Raw genomic sequence first — 12,798 nt, forward strand, 5'->3', positions numbered from 1 at the left:
AGTCAGTGCATTACAGAACTTTGTTTTGGGAGTGAATGCATCTGCAAACATTTGGACATTTCACTTTACAGTATGATGTATTTTTTTTTCTTTACATGTTGTTTTATGGAATAAAGTTTTTTTCCCCCCCTAATGTTTTATGTATTTTTTTTTCTTGTTTTGAGTCTTTTTTTGTTTTTAATGGAGAGTTTGGATGGTGCTGTGCTGTGGTTTGAGAAGGTACACTTAGACACTATAAACTTATGTTAAAGTATTACTGAAAAAGATGGAAAGGGTGCCATATGGAAACACCAGTCACGCTGCTCAGGTGACTGAGAGGAGGTGAGACAGAAAGGTAAACAGTGCTGACACGTGTTTCAAAATGTAATGATTCTGCACTAATAAGTCAAATGAATGTAGATTTCTTGTTTAATTATTTCCATGATGTAGCGACACACACGTCACTTTCAAATTTACAATAACTGTTGTCAACAAATATATTGATGATCTTAAACCGAGTTGATCATGAGTAAAATATCTATAAATTTGCAAAAAAAAGGCTGGCATAGTCTCCGCGATCAGTGGAGCATTTGCAACCGGTAATAAGCAGCAGGGCATGCTGGGAAATGTTGCCTTCAATGCTCTGTCTTGTTTGCTGTTCAAACAAAGTGTTGGTTTTACGTCTGCGTGCAAAATGTGGTTTGGAGGAGAAAAACATTCAATTTTAACTCTTTGATTTTTGGGAGCTGCAGTAATTACAGGTGCAAATGAATTTCTTCCACGTAACGTTTCCCATAAATTCAACATTTAAAATAAAAAGTGTATGTTATCATGGGTTGTAAATTTTATTTTGGGAAGGAATGTTTTACTTTTGAGGTAATGTTTGCAGTGCTTTAAGGTCTTTTGTATATGTCTGAGATTTATCGCCAGAGGATGGCAAATAGTTTTACCAACTTGTTGTTGGTCATAATTGTCTCTCCTGTTACATTCTGTCAGTACAGACAGGATTTTTCTAAACATAGTTCTAAAATAGTTGAACTGCTATTTACAGTTATTTGAAACTCATTTTAAAAAAAATAGGCAATATTCAAGACGTTTATCTTGCTTTAGCTTCGCTTAAGGCTGAATATTTCCTGATATTGTGGGAAACAAATCACAGGGTAGTATTCCAGCAATTGTATGAGGTGAATGGAACTCTAATTGAAATATTAACTCTAATACTGAAGAAATCTAATTCAAAGTGCTTTAATTAGATTTAAAAAAAGGTGATAGGTTACATTAAAATGACAATTTATAACATACAAAGAACATTAAATAAAAGGTATATGGTTTAGAAAAAAAAAAAAAAACAATTTGCCTTTGTGGAAATGCTTGAGTAAAAGTAACATTTGTTACATTTACATTCCTGGTGAGTTGATTGATTCAAGAGCTAAGGAACTGGTTCTGGGTTGACAGGTCTTTGATGATCTAAGTGCTTGACATGGTTTATCAGTCAAATTACTACATGACACAGTTAATGTTTTTAAAGGTTATGGTATTCATTTCAATTTGTTTAAAGTTCTTGTGTCTCCAACACCAAATTTGGCTGGCAAATCGCATTTAATCAGTATTGTCTTTATTTTGTTTTATAAAAGCAAAAGATTAAATGTCAAAAGTGATTTATATTCAAACATTTTAAAAATGTCTTCCCATTAATAAAAACAAATCAGTGACCTAGTTTTGTTATTTCAAGTTTAATATTGATTAATATCCAGATTTTAAAAGAAACCCAAAATGGGTTTGCCAGGGTGGGTTAAAGCAAGTTTTTTGATCTTTCTGATTGTTTACTGACTTAACACAAGAAATGCCATAGTTGTAGTCCATATTATTGATACATGTGTTTGTGCAATTCTCTGAAGCTGGCTGTTATTCTTAGTCGTGGAGTTTTCCACCACCCTTTTTCCTTCCACTCAACTTTTTAATTTGCCAGAAGAGAGTATAATCTGTGAACAGCCACCTTCGTCAGCAATTACTTTTTTTTTTTAGCTTGCCCTCCAGGTGAAGTGTCAGTAGCTTTCTGCGGGATGACTGCCAAGTCAGCAGTCTTTCCCATACTTGCGTTGGGCCATGATAAGATAACATTTTGCAGGTACAAATCCTTTATATTGGTTTAAATAACATGAGCCATAATCTTTTAAGTTATAAGGAAATTAGTTTGAACTATATAATTTTATCTAATATAAAATATGGATTTCATTTCTTTATTCTTGCTTTCTTTTTTTTTTTTTTTGAAATGTACCTGTTGATTATTTATTTTAATTTCAAAGGATAAGCTCCTTTTAATGAAACCATCTCGTTTTCAAGGGGGGTCCTTAAAAGAATAAGAAAAGGAAAAAACAGACGGATAAACGAGACAGATAAGAAAATACATATACATACCAATGGTCACAGACAACTTATCACACCATGCATTCAAAAACACAAAGCTCTCTAATAAGGATTCTGTTCAACATTAACACAATATTGTAATAGCGATTATACAAAAAAAGAAAAGGTAAAAATGGGTTATAAATATTTTGAAGATTTTGAGCAAGGGCCTTCTTAAGCATATACATAGATGTTATAAAGCAAAGAGAGGATGGAAGATTGTTCCAGTCAAAATGTGCTTTAATTATATTTAAATGAGCATTTTCCAGTTTCCTTATCAATTCTCGGGACAACAGAAATCATTGGAGTTGCACATGTCTCCATTTGTTTTCCACTTCAGTATTAACCGCGTGGCGTGAAAGCGATATTTCCTACGTGCTGTGAAGGCAGCGCGCTTTCCCTGCGCTGACCTCTGACAGCCAAGCTCCGCGAGATCAGTTTCCCCCCCCCCCTTCACAACACGGAAGCAGCATGGCGTCCAACAGCAGCGGAGACAGCTCCAGCAGGCACCAGACAGCACGGCACAGACTAAGTGTCATCGCCGGACACCTGCAGAGACCCGCGGACAGCAATGCGGCCGTCCTAGCCGTGGAGTGCAAAGCCCAGGGGACCACGCCAAACATCCGCACCGGTGTCAGGAGCGAGGGGAGGACGGTGCCCAGGAGGAGGTACAAGGCTGTGATGGAGCGGTCCGGCTACGGTCCATCCCGATTAGCTTTTGCCAGCTGTTTAGCTCAAACTTTAGGCATAACATACTGAATGCGTAGCACGCAGTCCCAGACCGACACCCAAATTCAGCTCCGAACATAAATAAGGTTGGAGCGGCGTTAGCTAGCATAGCTAACAGAGCAGCCATTCATTTGCTAGGGGGTGGGTGCGGCTGTGGTACAGCTTCTTCAAAGTAAACTCTCCAGGGGCTTATTGTAAGGTTTAGTCTGTCGTGTCAGATTCCCTCCGAGTCAGCAAAGTTGTACGAGCCTTTGGCAAATGTTGACATAACTGGTTCTATCATTATTCTGGCTCTCCTGGTGGCAAACATTACGAAACTAAGAGGCGGAGTGCTAGCTAAACCTCACCAAAAGGGTTGTTCAGGGTTACCGCCGAACTTTTGCTTTAGCTCATCTCTGTTTGTTTGTTTTTGGTCAATTTAGGAGTAGTTTCGTGGTTTATTTCATTAGTTAATTTGGCTTTTTTTTATTCGTTTTTGTTTTGAGGGATTAGCTTTATGATAGGGATTTATAAAAACCGTGATGGGACTCCTAGATGGAAGTCAGAAACTTTCTGTCTTCTCCGATGATCTGATTGGTCAGGACCGGCGGTGGCCTGACTTTCAACCTATTAGCAGCCGAGTTGTTGTGAAGGCGGTGCCTCCGCCATGTGCTGACATCTAGTGTTACTTTGGGATGATAACAATAATTAATCAAAATGTGACAATTTGGCCTTGGAAGATTCATCCTATCATGTTGTGACCCAGTTGAGATTGATATTTTTCTTTTTGCAATATTGTTTCTTGATCCCCATCTGTTGTCTTGATGTAGTAGCTGCTACACGGTCACAGAGTTAGATTTGTATTGTGATAACATTCCTTAAGACAGGGTTTTATAAAGCCTTGACATTGAGTACATAATAGAGGTCAGACGCTGCTTTCTGGAAGTCAGTGTAAAAGCTTGTGAGATTAGCTTCAGTGGTACATTTAAATGTTTGTTTTTCCCAGATTAGAATAATAATACACTAAACAACTTCAATATATTAAAAAAAAACTATAATTGGCTATTCAAGTTTGAACATAATCCAGATTTTTTTTTCTAATTCTCACAAAGTAGAAATTATAGATGCATGACCCACTGTTATTTCCTGAAATACACCAAGCCTCCATCCTGATAATGTTCTGTTGATCCTTTTTGGGGATAAATATAGCACCAGCTTGGGGTGCCATTAGCAGATATAAGCAGATGTGGTGCCATCTAGCAGCAGTATTGCAGAACTATCATAATGCCGTTTTGCTTAAGTAATCAAAATTTAAATAATGGCAGACCGAGCCTAACCCTCTGAAATGCCTTGCAGTAAAGCGGCAGCTCAGCATGATAGAAGACCGGCCCTTATTAAATAAATACACCGATCCACAGCAAGGTTAAGAGCCTCATATCAAAACATTTACATTAATTGGTAAATGGCTTGTACTTGTATAGCGCTTTTAAATAGTCTGACGACCTCCAAAGCGCTTCACACTATAGTTTTAGTCATTCACACATTCACACCCTGACGGTGGTGAGCTATGTTAGTAGCAGTCAGAGCAGCTGCGCCACTGTCGCCCCAATCAGGTTTAGCGTCCGCTTCAGTGAACACCAACGTTCATACTGTATTCCCAGTAGGGGTGTGCCAAATTATCGTCATGACGATGCATCGCGATTCTAATATTCGCGATCCAATTAATCGATTCTTGAGGCCAACTATCGATTATTAATTAAAAAAACTAATGAATAAAACGGATGAATGGTTGGGGAAAAAACAAGTGGAATACAACTTCCAGTCCAGTAGATGTCGCTGCGGATGTGTTGACGCCCGCTGCCTTGTGTCACAAGCATTTCTGGCCGTGAGATACTGCGACGAGTCATTCATAAACAAAACACGGAACAGACTGAGAACATTCGCCCTGCTCCCTCACATTTCAAGTCAGATGTTTGGACACATTTTGGCTTTTTCAAAATCAAATTGACATGACGCACGCAATTTGCAAACATTGTTACATCATAATGAAATACTGTGGGAACACAACAAACTTAAAGGCACACATGCAGAGCCGCCATCCAGAAAAACAAGAGCCGCGAGCGCCGCAAGCACTGATTAAACAAACGACATTCGATTGCAAGCTAGCCCCAACATCTACACGCGCAAACATTTGAATGTTTTAATTTAATTGGTTTAAAGGACCACTGAGGCCATGTAAACGGCACTGATGATCTTTATTTTGTTATTTTAAGTTTTATAAATACTAAGCACTTTCTGTCCGTGTGTCCACTCCAGTAATAGTAATATTTGTGTCCAGTAACAGTAATATTTATTTTCATGGTAATACCTCCAAAAGTCGTTTCAATAAATACAATGAATGAATACATACATACATGTATGAATTCAGTTGCTTTCAGTTATGTATCAATTGAAGACACTATCCAGATCATACACAGCCTGTCAGCCACTGGTAATGGCTGTATTTTTTTCTAACAGTGTTCCGTGAAAATATCACAATGCATTGCGATGCATCGCAATAAGTCAAGTATCGTGATGCATCGTGATAAAATCGCATCGTGGCATGTGAATCGTGATTCTAATCGAATCGTGACTTCTTTGGCAATACCCACCCCTAATTCCCAGCGACATTCAAGTCTTTTCCCTTTTGGAATCTTTTTTTTTTTTTGTGTGTTTTTTTTTCTTCATTGTTTCATCTGGGAGATGCTAATAGCCCTTAGCCACTTCCTTGTTTTAACCCCTGCTGCGCATGCGCAGTACGTACTTCTGTTAATATCGGGAATTAACACGAAAGGCTTTATTTACTAACAAATTGAGCAAAAGCGAAGCATAAACACCAAAATGACAACTACGGCAGCAGTACATGATAATCTTTCATAAAAAACTTTGTATGCAACTATAGGAGCTACCGACTTATAAATAAATGAAAAAGTAAAATAACGTGGATATGCATCATCAAGCCGGTTTGTTTCCTGGCTCCGGTTTAAGTTGAAAGCATAGTGGAGTCAATAGTTTTGAGGTCAGGAGCATTCCCACAGGGTTAATGTTTGCTCTCTTCGTGTCCTAAACAGATTTTTTGCGAGCTGGTTTTTCTTTTTCTTTCTTTTTTTTTTTTTATCGCTGTCTCTTTGGAACGCCCAGTTGTATCAAATTTCCAGTCTTCTGACCCCAAACTGTTAGTTCTGACTTTAGAAATAGGTGCAGTGCCTAAACGGGCCCTGGAGAAAAAGGGTTTTGTGATCGGCTGAGACCAAGACTGAGCTGGTTGGGGAACAATGACAAGAAGTGAGCGTCTCAAACCTAACAACAATGTGGTGGCAGCATCACACTACTGTTTCAGTGGTCCACAAAGTGGGTGGGATTCATTTATTTATTGGGTCAGGAACAGCACACAATACTTTATGTGAAAATAAGAGTTTCTCTTTACTTCTGACTGCTGGCTGATTTGCTTTGATGTTGCTATTCAAAGACAAAACAAAACTCCTATGGTTAAAAAAATGGCTAAGAGAGAGAATATGTCTGAGCTCAGTCAAATAGATAAAGTTTGGAGTGCTTTCAACCTAATGCCTCCTAATTCTTTTTATTTTAACGTATTAAAGAAGAGTATATGTAAACTTCTGACTGGAACCAGTGCTGTTCAGGTGCACACAGCAAGCATCAGATACAATCTTTGCCTTTTAGTTGTCGTTTAATTTTTGCATAACCACATACTCCGCTATAATCGTAAAATTTGCTTTGAGATCCACTAAATCCACCTCTTTAATTGGCCGTCTGCAGTCGACATTCTCTCTGGTGCTTTTTTTTTTCTTTTCTTGCATTGTTGCCTGAATGCTTTCAAGCAAAAAAATAAAAATAAAAAAAATCCTGAATTGCAGGGTGTGCTTGCCCTTCAATTGCATGCTTTAGGCACTGCAACCTCCACCGATGCAGCGTTGATGGGATACTTCCTCTGCCAAAGTCAAGAGCCGAGGGCGGAGGTAGGAGATTTAACAGCAGCGGCTTGCTTGAAGCGAACTGCATTACGGTCAACTTGGTAGACAGATGTGGCACAGACATAGGAAGAGGCCGTTTGATTTTGGTGCAGTCAATTCCTGAACTGCAAATTAGAGCGCTGAGAAGTAAGTGCCTTGGAAAGGATCCGTCTGCCAGACACTCATGCTTAGCTCCATTTGTTAACTTTCCTTCTTGTAGTATCCCATGATTAATCGCTCCTTTTTTGTCATTAAAGGTACAACACCTGGCATCCTTTTTTTTTTTTTTTATTGCTGTGAAACGACAAACCCGGGGAAAGGTTCTGGTAAGGGATGGATTGCTTAAACTGTAGGAAGAAAACTTGAGTTCTGTGTTTGAGTTGCAGAACCACGTGATGGAAACCTGCTTGTCGGTTTCCAGACAGCTGTACAGCGCTTTGGCAGAGGCAGACGGGTGGAAACGTGGCGATGGCTCACATTGTTTGGTGTTTTCATCAGCTTGGACGGATTTATCAGCTAACTTCTGCATTTTGTAATCAGAGACGCATGTGGAGTAGGTAAAGGCAGCAGAAGGATGGGAATCGGCCAACTTTCCCATCATTGGCTCTGATTGATCAGAAGTCAAGTTTTATTCCCTACTAGATGCTTAAAACACCCACTAGTGTTCTGTCTTGACGCATCAACCAGCAGCGTGGACTTTCATGCGCCTACTTTTGAGTTTAGCTTCTTTGCCGGTAGAGGAACGTCGTGCATTAATGAACATTTTGAACAAAACAAATATAAATGTACCCAGTTAAAGCCGGGGCTCATTTCCATTGTTTGTCCCCCTGCCAGGTTGGAAAGGCTGAGTGACGTAAAATTAATAAGGTGGAAAAAGACAAAAAAAAAAAAAGGGAAGGAAGCATCAAGATAAGATGCATCGTATAAGAAATTAAGCATACGCATCATTTCAGGCTTCATGTCAAGCTCCGTATAAACACTATTTGTGATACACAATATCACAAATTTATATTGTAAGATAAGTGTTGAATACATTTAAACACACTGTAGCCCTGAGTGAGCTGCGACCTTATTTTGGAAATGCTCATAACCTTTGAGACGGCGCTCAGGTGATGATTTGATGATTTTAATCACAGAGGAAGCGTTATTATCGTGTACCGGTGCTGCAGAGTGGAGCAGAGACACTGTAAAGGTAATTACATTAAAACTCTGCAGGGCACTGGGCGCCGTGCGGCTCAGCATTAGAGCAGGCGACCGTATGCTGAGGTTACAGTGCTCTATGGAGCTGCTCTGGGTTCAGTTCCCGGCCCCGGGCCATTTACTGCACGTCTTCCCCTTCTCTCTCTGCCCTACTTCCTGTCCAGATACTAATGAATAAAGGCCACTAGTGCCAAAAAAACCTTTGGCTTCCCTGTTTTGGAGTTCTGTCCGCTGGTTTCATGTTGGCATCGAATGGTTTGCTGAGAAAGCTCAACTTAATTTCCCTCAGCATCTGTGTCAACAAACCAGATAAAGCGATGACGGTTGTCTCATCTGTTTCCTCATTTCTGTTTCAGTTCATTGAATAAATCTGACTCCAGGTTTAGCAGAGAGCTACTCTGAAGGGAGCAGAGGGGTCAGGGTTGATATTTAAGTCCCAGTGCATCCTGGGATTTAGGATTACGGTTATAAATAGTTTGACGTTTGATGCGGCTGCAATGAAACGCCACCTTTGCAAGGAAATAAGTTGATATTTGTCTCAAAAAGTAAACATTGCAGGCCTTGTTGGGAGATCAGTGTCAGTATTTATTTTCAGTATACATTTTCCAGCAGGATTCCTTGTACTGAAGAGTAGAGTAGATTATGAAGAGGTTTGTACTGGAAAACGCATAAATTATTATTATTTTTCTTTTTCTTTTATTTCTTTTTTCCTTTTTATGCAAAAAAATTTAAGTGATAATGTCTAAGATGGTGATGGATTTATTTTTGGCCTGTTAAAGTGTAAAGTAGTTTAAGTGTTGGGAAAAAATGCCCAATGAGCGAGCGTGGGCCATAATGAGATTCCCACGGTATTACAATCTGAAATAAAAACACTAAAATCACAGCATTTACTCAGAAATTATTAGATCATCTATCGCCTTTTATTGAAGACAAAAAAAACAATAATTGTTCAGATTCTGTTAAAATCACAGCAGTTTTGCTATTAAAGTTTAATAATGTTAAACGGATCATTAATTTGTACTCTGGTACATAGACTTAAGCTGAAATATAGAATAAATGTCATATTGAAGTGCTTAATATTTAGAATAATCCTTCTTGTGCTTCTGCTTTTTGTAGAGTAACACATTAGCTGAGCTATGTGCTCAGCTAGCGAGCCTGGCGTTAGCTGCTTTACAGAAATGGCACTTAAACCTTGCTAGCTGTAGCTTCAGACAAACTTTACCTTAATGACAAACGTTTGTATCACTTTGTAGTTTTTTTGTTTGTTTTTTTGTTTTTTAAGACTGTAGATGTTTTTGACCAGCTGAATGTGTCTTTCTTGTCAGCGAGGGGGGAAACCGTTGTAGCCCTGTTTCAGCCAGCTGACTGGCAGTGCACAGCAACAGGTGGGGACGAGGCTCTCTTCTGTTCCTCTTTTCTCTGAACAGCCGTAGATAGTTGTGGTCCCTCAGCACCGTCTCCGGGATGCAAGAAGGACTGTTCAGTAGAAACGATATGACGGACGATTTCCAGCATTTATGAAAGCCAAACCTTTTCCGACCTCCGTGCCAGGACCGACCCACGCCTCCAAACTGTTCAGACTACTTCCTCTGTAGATGAATAATCCGTCTTAATGTGCAAAATCTTTTGGTTTGATAGGCGTCCGTAGAATATAAAACGGGTGCCTGCCTGGCTGCCAGATGCTAGTAAAAGGGTCTGCTCCTAGCCGGTCTGTCTTTAGATGAACGGCAACGCTATCATCACATTTCCAAGACTGCCGGAATAGAGATTCAGGGAAGGAGCACGGAGTTACCTTTTTACTTGGTTTACGTTATTATTTAGAAGCTTAATGGCTAAAATCAAAGTAAAGCCTACAAAGATTTTGTCATGGCACCTGGAAAAAAAACCTTCATATGTTTTATTTTATAATCTGCTCTGATATTTCTCGTCCAAACATGAGAGTACGAGTGGCAATATTTGTTTTTCCACAGGCAGGAGATTATGAAATGGAACGGCTGGGGATACAGCGACTCCAGATTCCTCTTCAACAAGAAAGGCCAAGCTGAATTTACTGGCAAAAGGTAAGGTGGGGGCGGGAAAAAAAAGGCCACGTCGCTCTTAGAGGCGGCTCATTCTTATCAGTTTGGGATCCAGAGAGATAGAGTTGCTGACTTTATTCACTTTGTTCAGCTTCCTCCTGTCTGTGTGCGCCTTAAGGCCGGAGTTACGCGGTGATCTCTTTCACAGCTCCTGCTTTGAAACCAGCTTGTGAAATTAATCAACTTCCTCCTCCTCCTCCCACAACAACAGCGTGGTGCTTCTGCCACCTAGTGGTTGGCATTTAAACTGCCAGTCGTCATCTGAGAAGGTCACCAGTTGTGATTCTGCAGCCTCTCCAGACTCGGTTGCTCATTAACCGGAGCGACCTTCCACCCTGTTCGGTTACTCATCGTTTTGTTTTGAGTGAAAATATTTAATTTACTAGTGTAAAGGGAACAAAGTAGCAGTTTAACTGGATGGAAGTGGTCAGGATTAAGCCCCGTTTATTATAAATGGTTAGAGCGGTAAATAATAACTTATTCTACGGCCTTTCACGATGTTAGCAGAAGTTGAAATGCTTCTGGTTTCTGTACTCAACAAGGACAGTTTTTAGTTTTTTTTCCAGTCAGATGGGGAACTAGAATTACATGCACATCTTCATGAGCCAAACAGGATGTTGCATTTCAGGTTCTTTCTTCCAGTTAAAGGATGCACCACAAACAGCTCTTCCTCCATCAGTCTAGCTACGACCCCTTGCAAAAGTATTTGTACCCCTTCGATTTTTTTTTTTTTTTTTTTTGGTTGCGTTACATCCTCCTGCTGAAAGGTGAACCTCTGCCCAAGTTTGCAGCTTTTCTTCCAGGTTTGACCCGGTTTTAGCTTTGTCTCTGACCAACTTCACTGTCCCTTTGGGGAAAAAAAATAAACCGCACTGCATGATGCTGCCACGTTTCGTTTTGGTTCTGGTGTGAGAGATAGGGCTGGGCGATAAATAGATTTTATCCATTAATTTGAATTTGCAATTTATGAAGATCAGACGTTTGCAAAATAAAGATTTTTTATTATTATTTTTTTTTTGCCAATGCACCCCCCCTCTGGCCTCCATGTGACGTTGCACTATATGAGTCCTGAAATGGGAAATTGTTTTGGTATAAGCATGCAATGTTGATTATATGTTTTAAGAAAATATATTGTGGAAATACTCCTAAAGAGGAAGACGAGGCACTTTTAATTTATTCATTTATTTTTATAAGTTTGCTGTTGCACAAGTGAAGTAAAGCCTTTTCTCAGACATATACTCAAATTATTCCATTGAGTAAACCTACTAGCAGCAAACATTTTATTTTTTTCGTTGTTTACAAAGACAGGGCCTACCATTTTGTTTTATGAGCTTGTGTTTAGTTGCGCTCTGAATTTAGATCAACTCTCAGCCAAGATGATTGGGTGGGAAAAAAGCACGTTTTCAAAAATTTATTCTGTAATTTCTTTTAACAAAATGATTGTAGATTTTATTTTTAAGCCATATCCCCCAGCCCTAGTGAGAGATGATATGCGGTTTTACTTCTCTGCCAAACACAGAATTGTGTATAAAGGGTTGCAAACTTTTGGTTTTTCTCAACCATCTTTTTCTCCTGTGTGGCTTTTAAAAAGGGTAAATTTGCAAAGAGCAAAGCAGCTCCGCTCACCAGAACTAAACCTTTCCCCTTCTACCTCACATTTAGGAACAACAACACTCTGTCGGTCTGTCTCGCAAAATCTCAATAAAACCCACCGCGTTCCGGTTGTAATGTGACAAAATTAGAAAAGAAAAGAAAGAAAAAGTTCAAGCAGCATGAATACTTTTTGCCAGGCAGAGATCTGGTCTTCTGCTCGTCAGCGTTTGCAGTGACAGAAGGTTTATCAGGGTAAAATCTGTTCCACGGTATCTTGGACTGCGCTGTTCCCTGATGGGCTGGCCCAGTCTTTGCCAGCAGCTCAATTATGCAAGGAACAGTGAAGGCGATCAGAGGAGCAGCGCTGTCACTGCTGTTCTGCCTGTCTAACCTCCCTGGACTCCATACCCTACTCTAATTAGTCACACACATCCCCCCCCCACCACTCTGCTTATTCGGGAGTTAATTCTGACACTCTTTTATCTAACGCAGGTATAGACTGAGTGGGATGATCATCCCTGGCCTGAAGGACTGGCTTGAAAGCACGTTTGGTGCCAGTTTGCAGCATAAAGCTCCAGCAACAGTGAGTGCATTTCTTCCCCCCCCCCCCCCCTCCTCCCTTTCCATTGTGTCTCCAGTGAATGGAGGCACACAGCAGCCGAAACCACAATGTTTTCATTTGTTGCAGCCCATCCTGAATAGCAGCGCTGTGCAGCCTCCTACCGTAAACGAGGCCTTTGTGGAGGAACTTAGGTCCACAGGTGTTCCCTTCTCTCACGAGGCAGAAGACCGGGTGTTTCGCAGCCACGGTAAGGAAAGGAAGC

At 40.1% G+C, this 12,798-nt stretch overlaps 1 protein-coding gene and 1 long non-coding RNA gene across 2 annotated transcripts in view; both read left to right on the forward strand.

Moving 5' to 3' along the window:
• Positions 1-116, forward strand: part of LOC118563614 — a 1,260-nt gene extending 1,144 nt beyond the window's left edge. Inside the window, exon 3 of the long non-coding RNA XR_004931305.1 lies at positions 1-116. This exon is cut by the window's left edge and continues 120 nt beyond it. This is a non-coding gene — a long non-coding RNA (uncharacterized LOC118563614).
• Positions 117-2,815: 2,699 nt separating this feature from the next.
• Positions 2,816-12,798, forward strand: part of agps (alkylglycerone phosphate synthase) — a 48,583-nt gene continuing 38,600 nt past the window's right edge. Inside the window, exons 1-4 of the mRNA XM_036139330.1 lie at positions 2,816-3,053; positions 10,274-10,363; positions 12,467-12,557; positions 12,663-12,783. Of these exons, the coding sequence (XP_035995223.1) occupies positions 2,857-3,053; positions 10,274-10,363; positions 12,467-12,557; positions 12,663-12,783 (499 nt within the window). The 5' untranslated portion in view covers positions 2,816-2,856. The remainder of the gene's footprint in view (positions 3,054-10,273; positions 10,364-12,466; positions 12,558-12,662; positions 12,784-12,798) is intronic.

The sequence above is a fragment of the Fundulus heteroclitus genome, chromosome 7 (assembly GCF_011125445.2).
Source record: "Fundulus heteroclitus isolate FHET01 chromosome 7, MU-UCD_Fhet_4.1, whole genome shotgun sequence".
Classification (NCBI taxonomy): Eukaryota; Metazoa; Chordata; class Actinopteri; order Cyprinodontiformes; family Fundulidae; genus Fundulus; species Fundulus heteroclitus.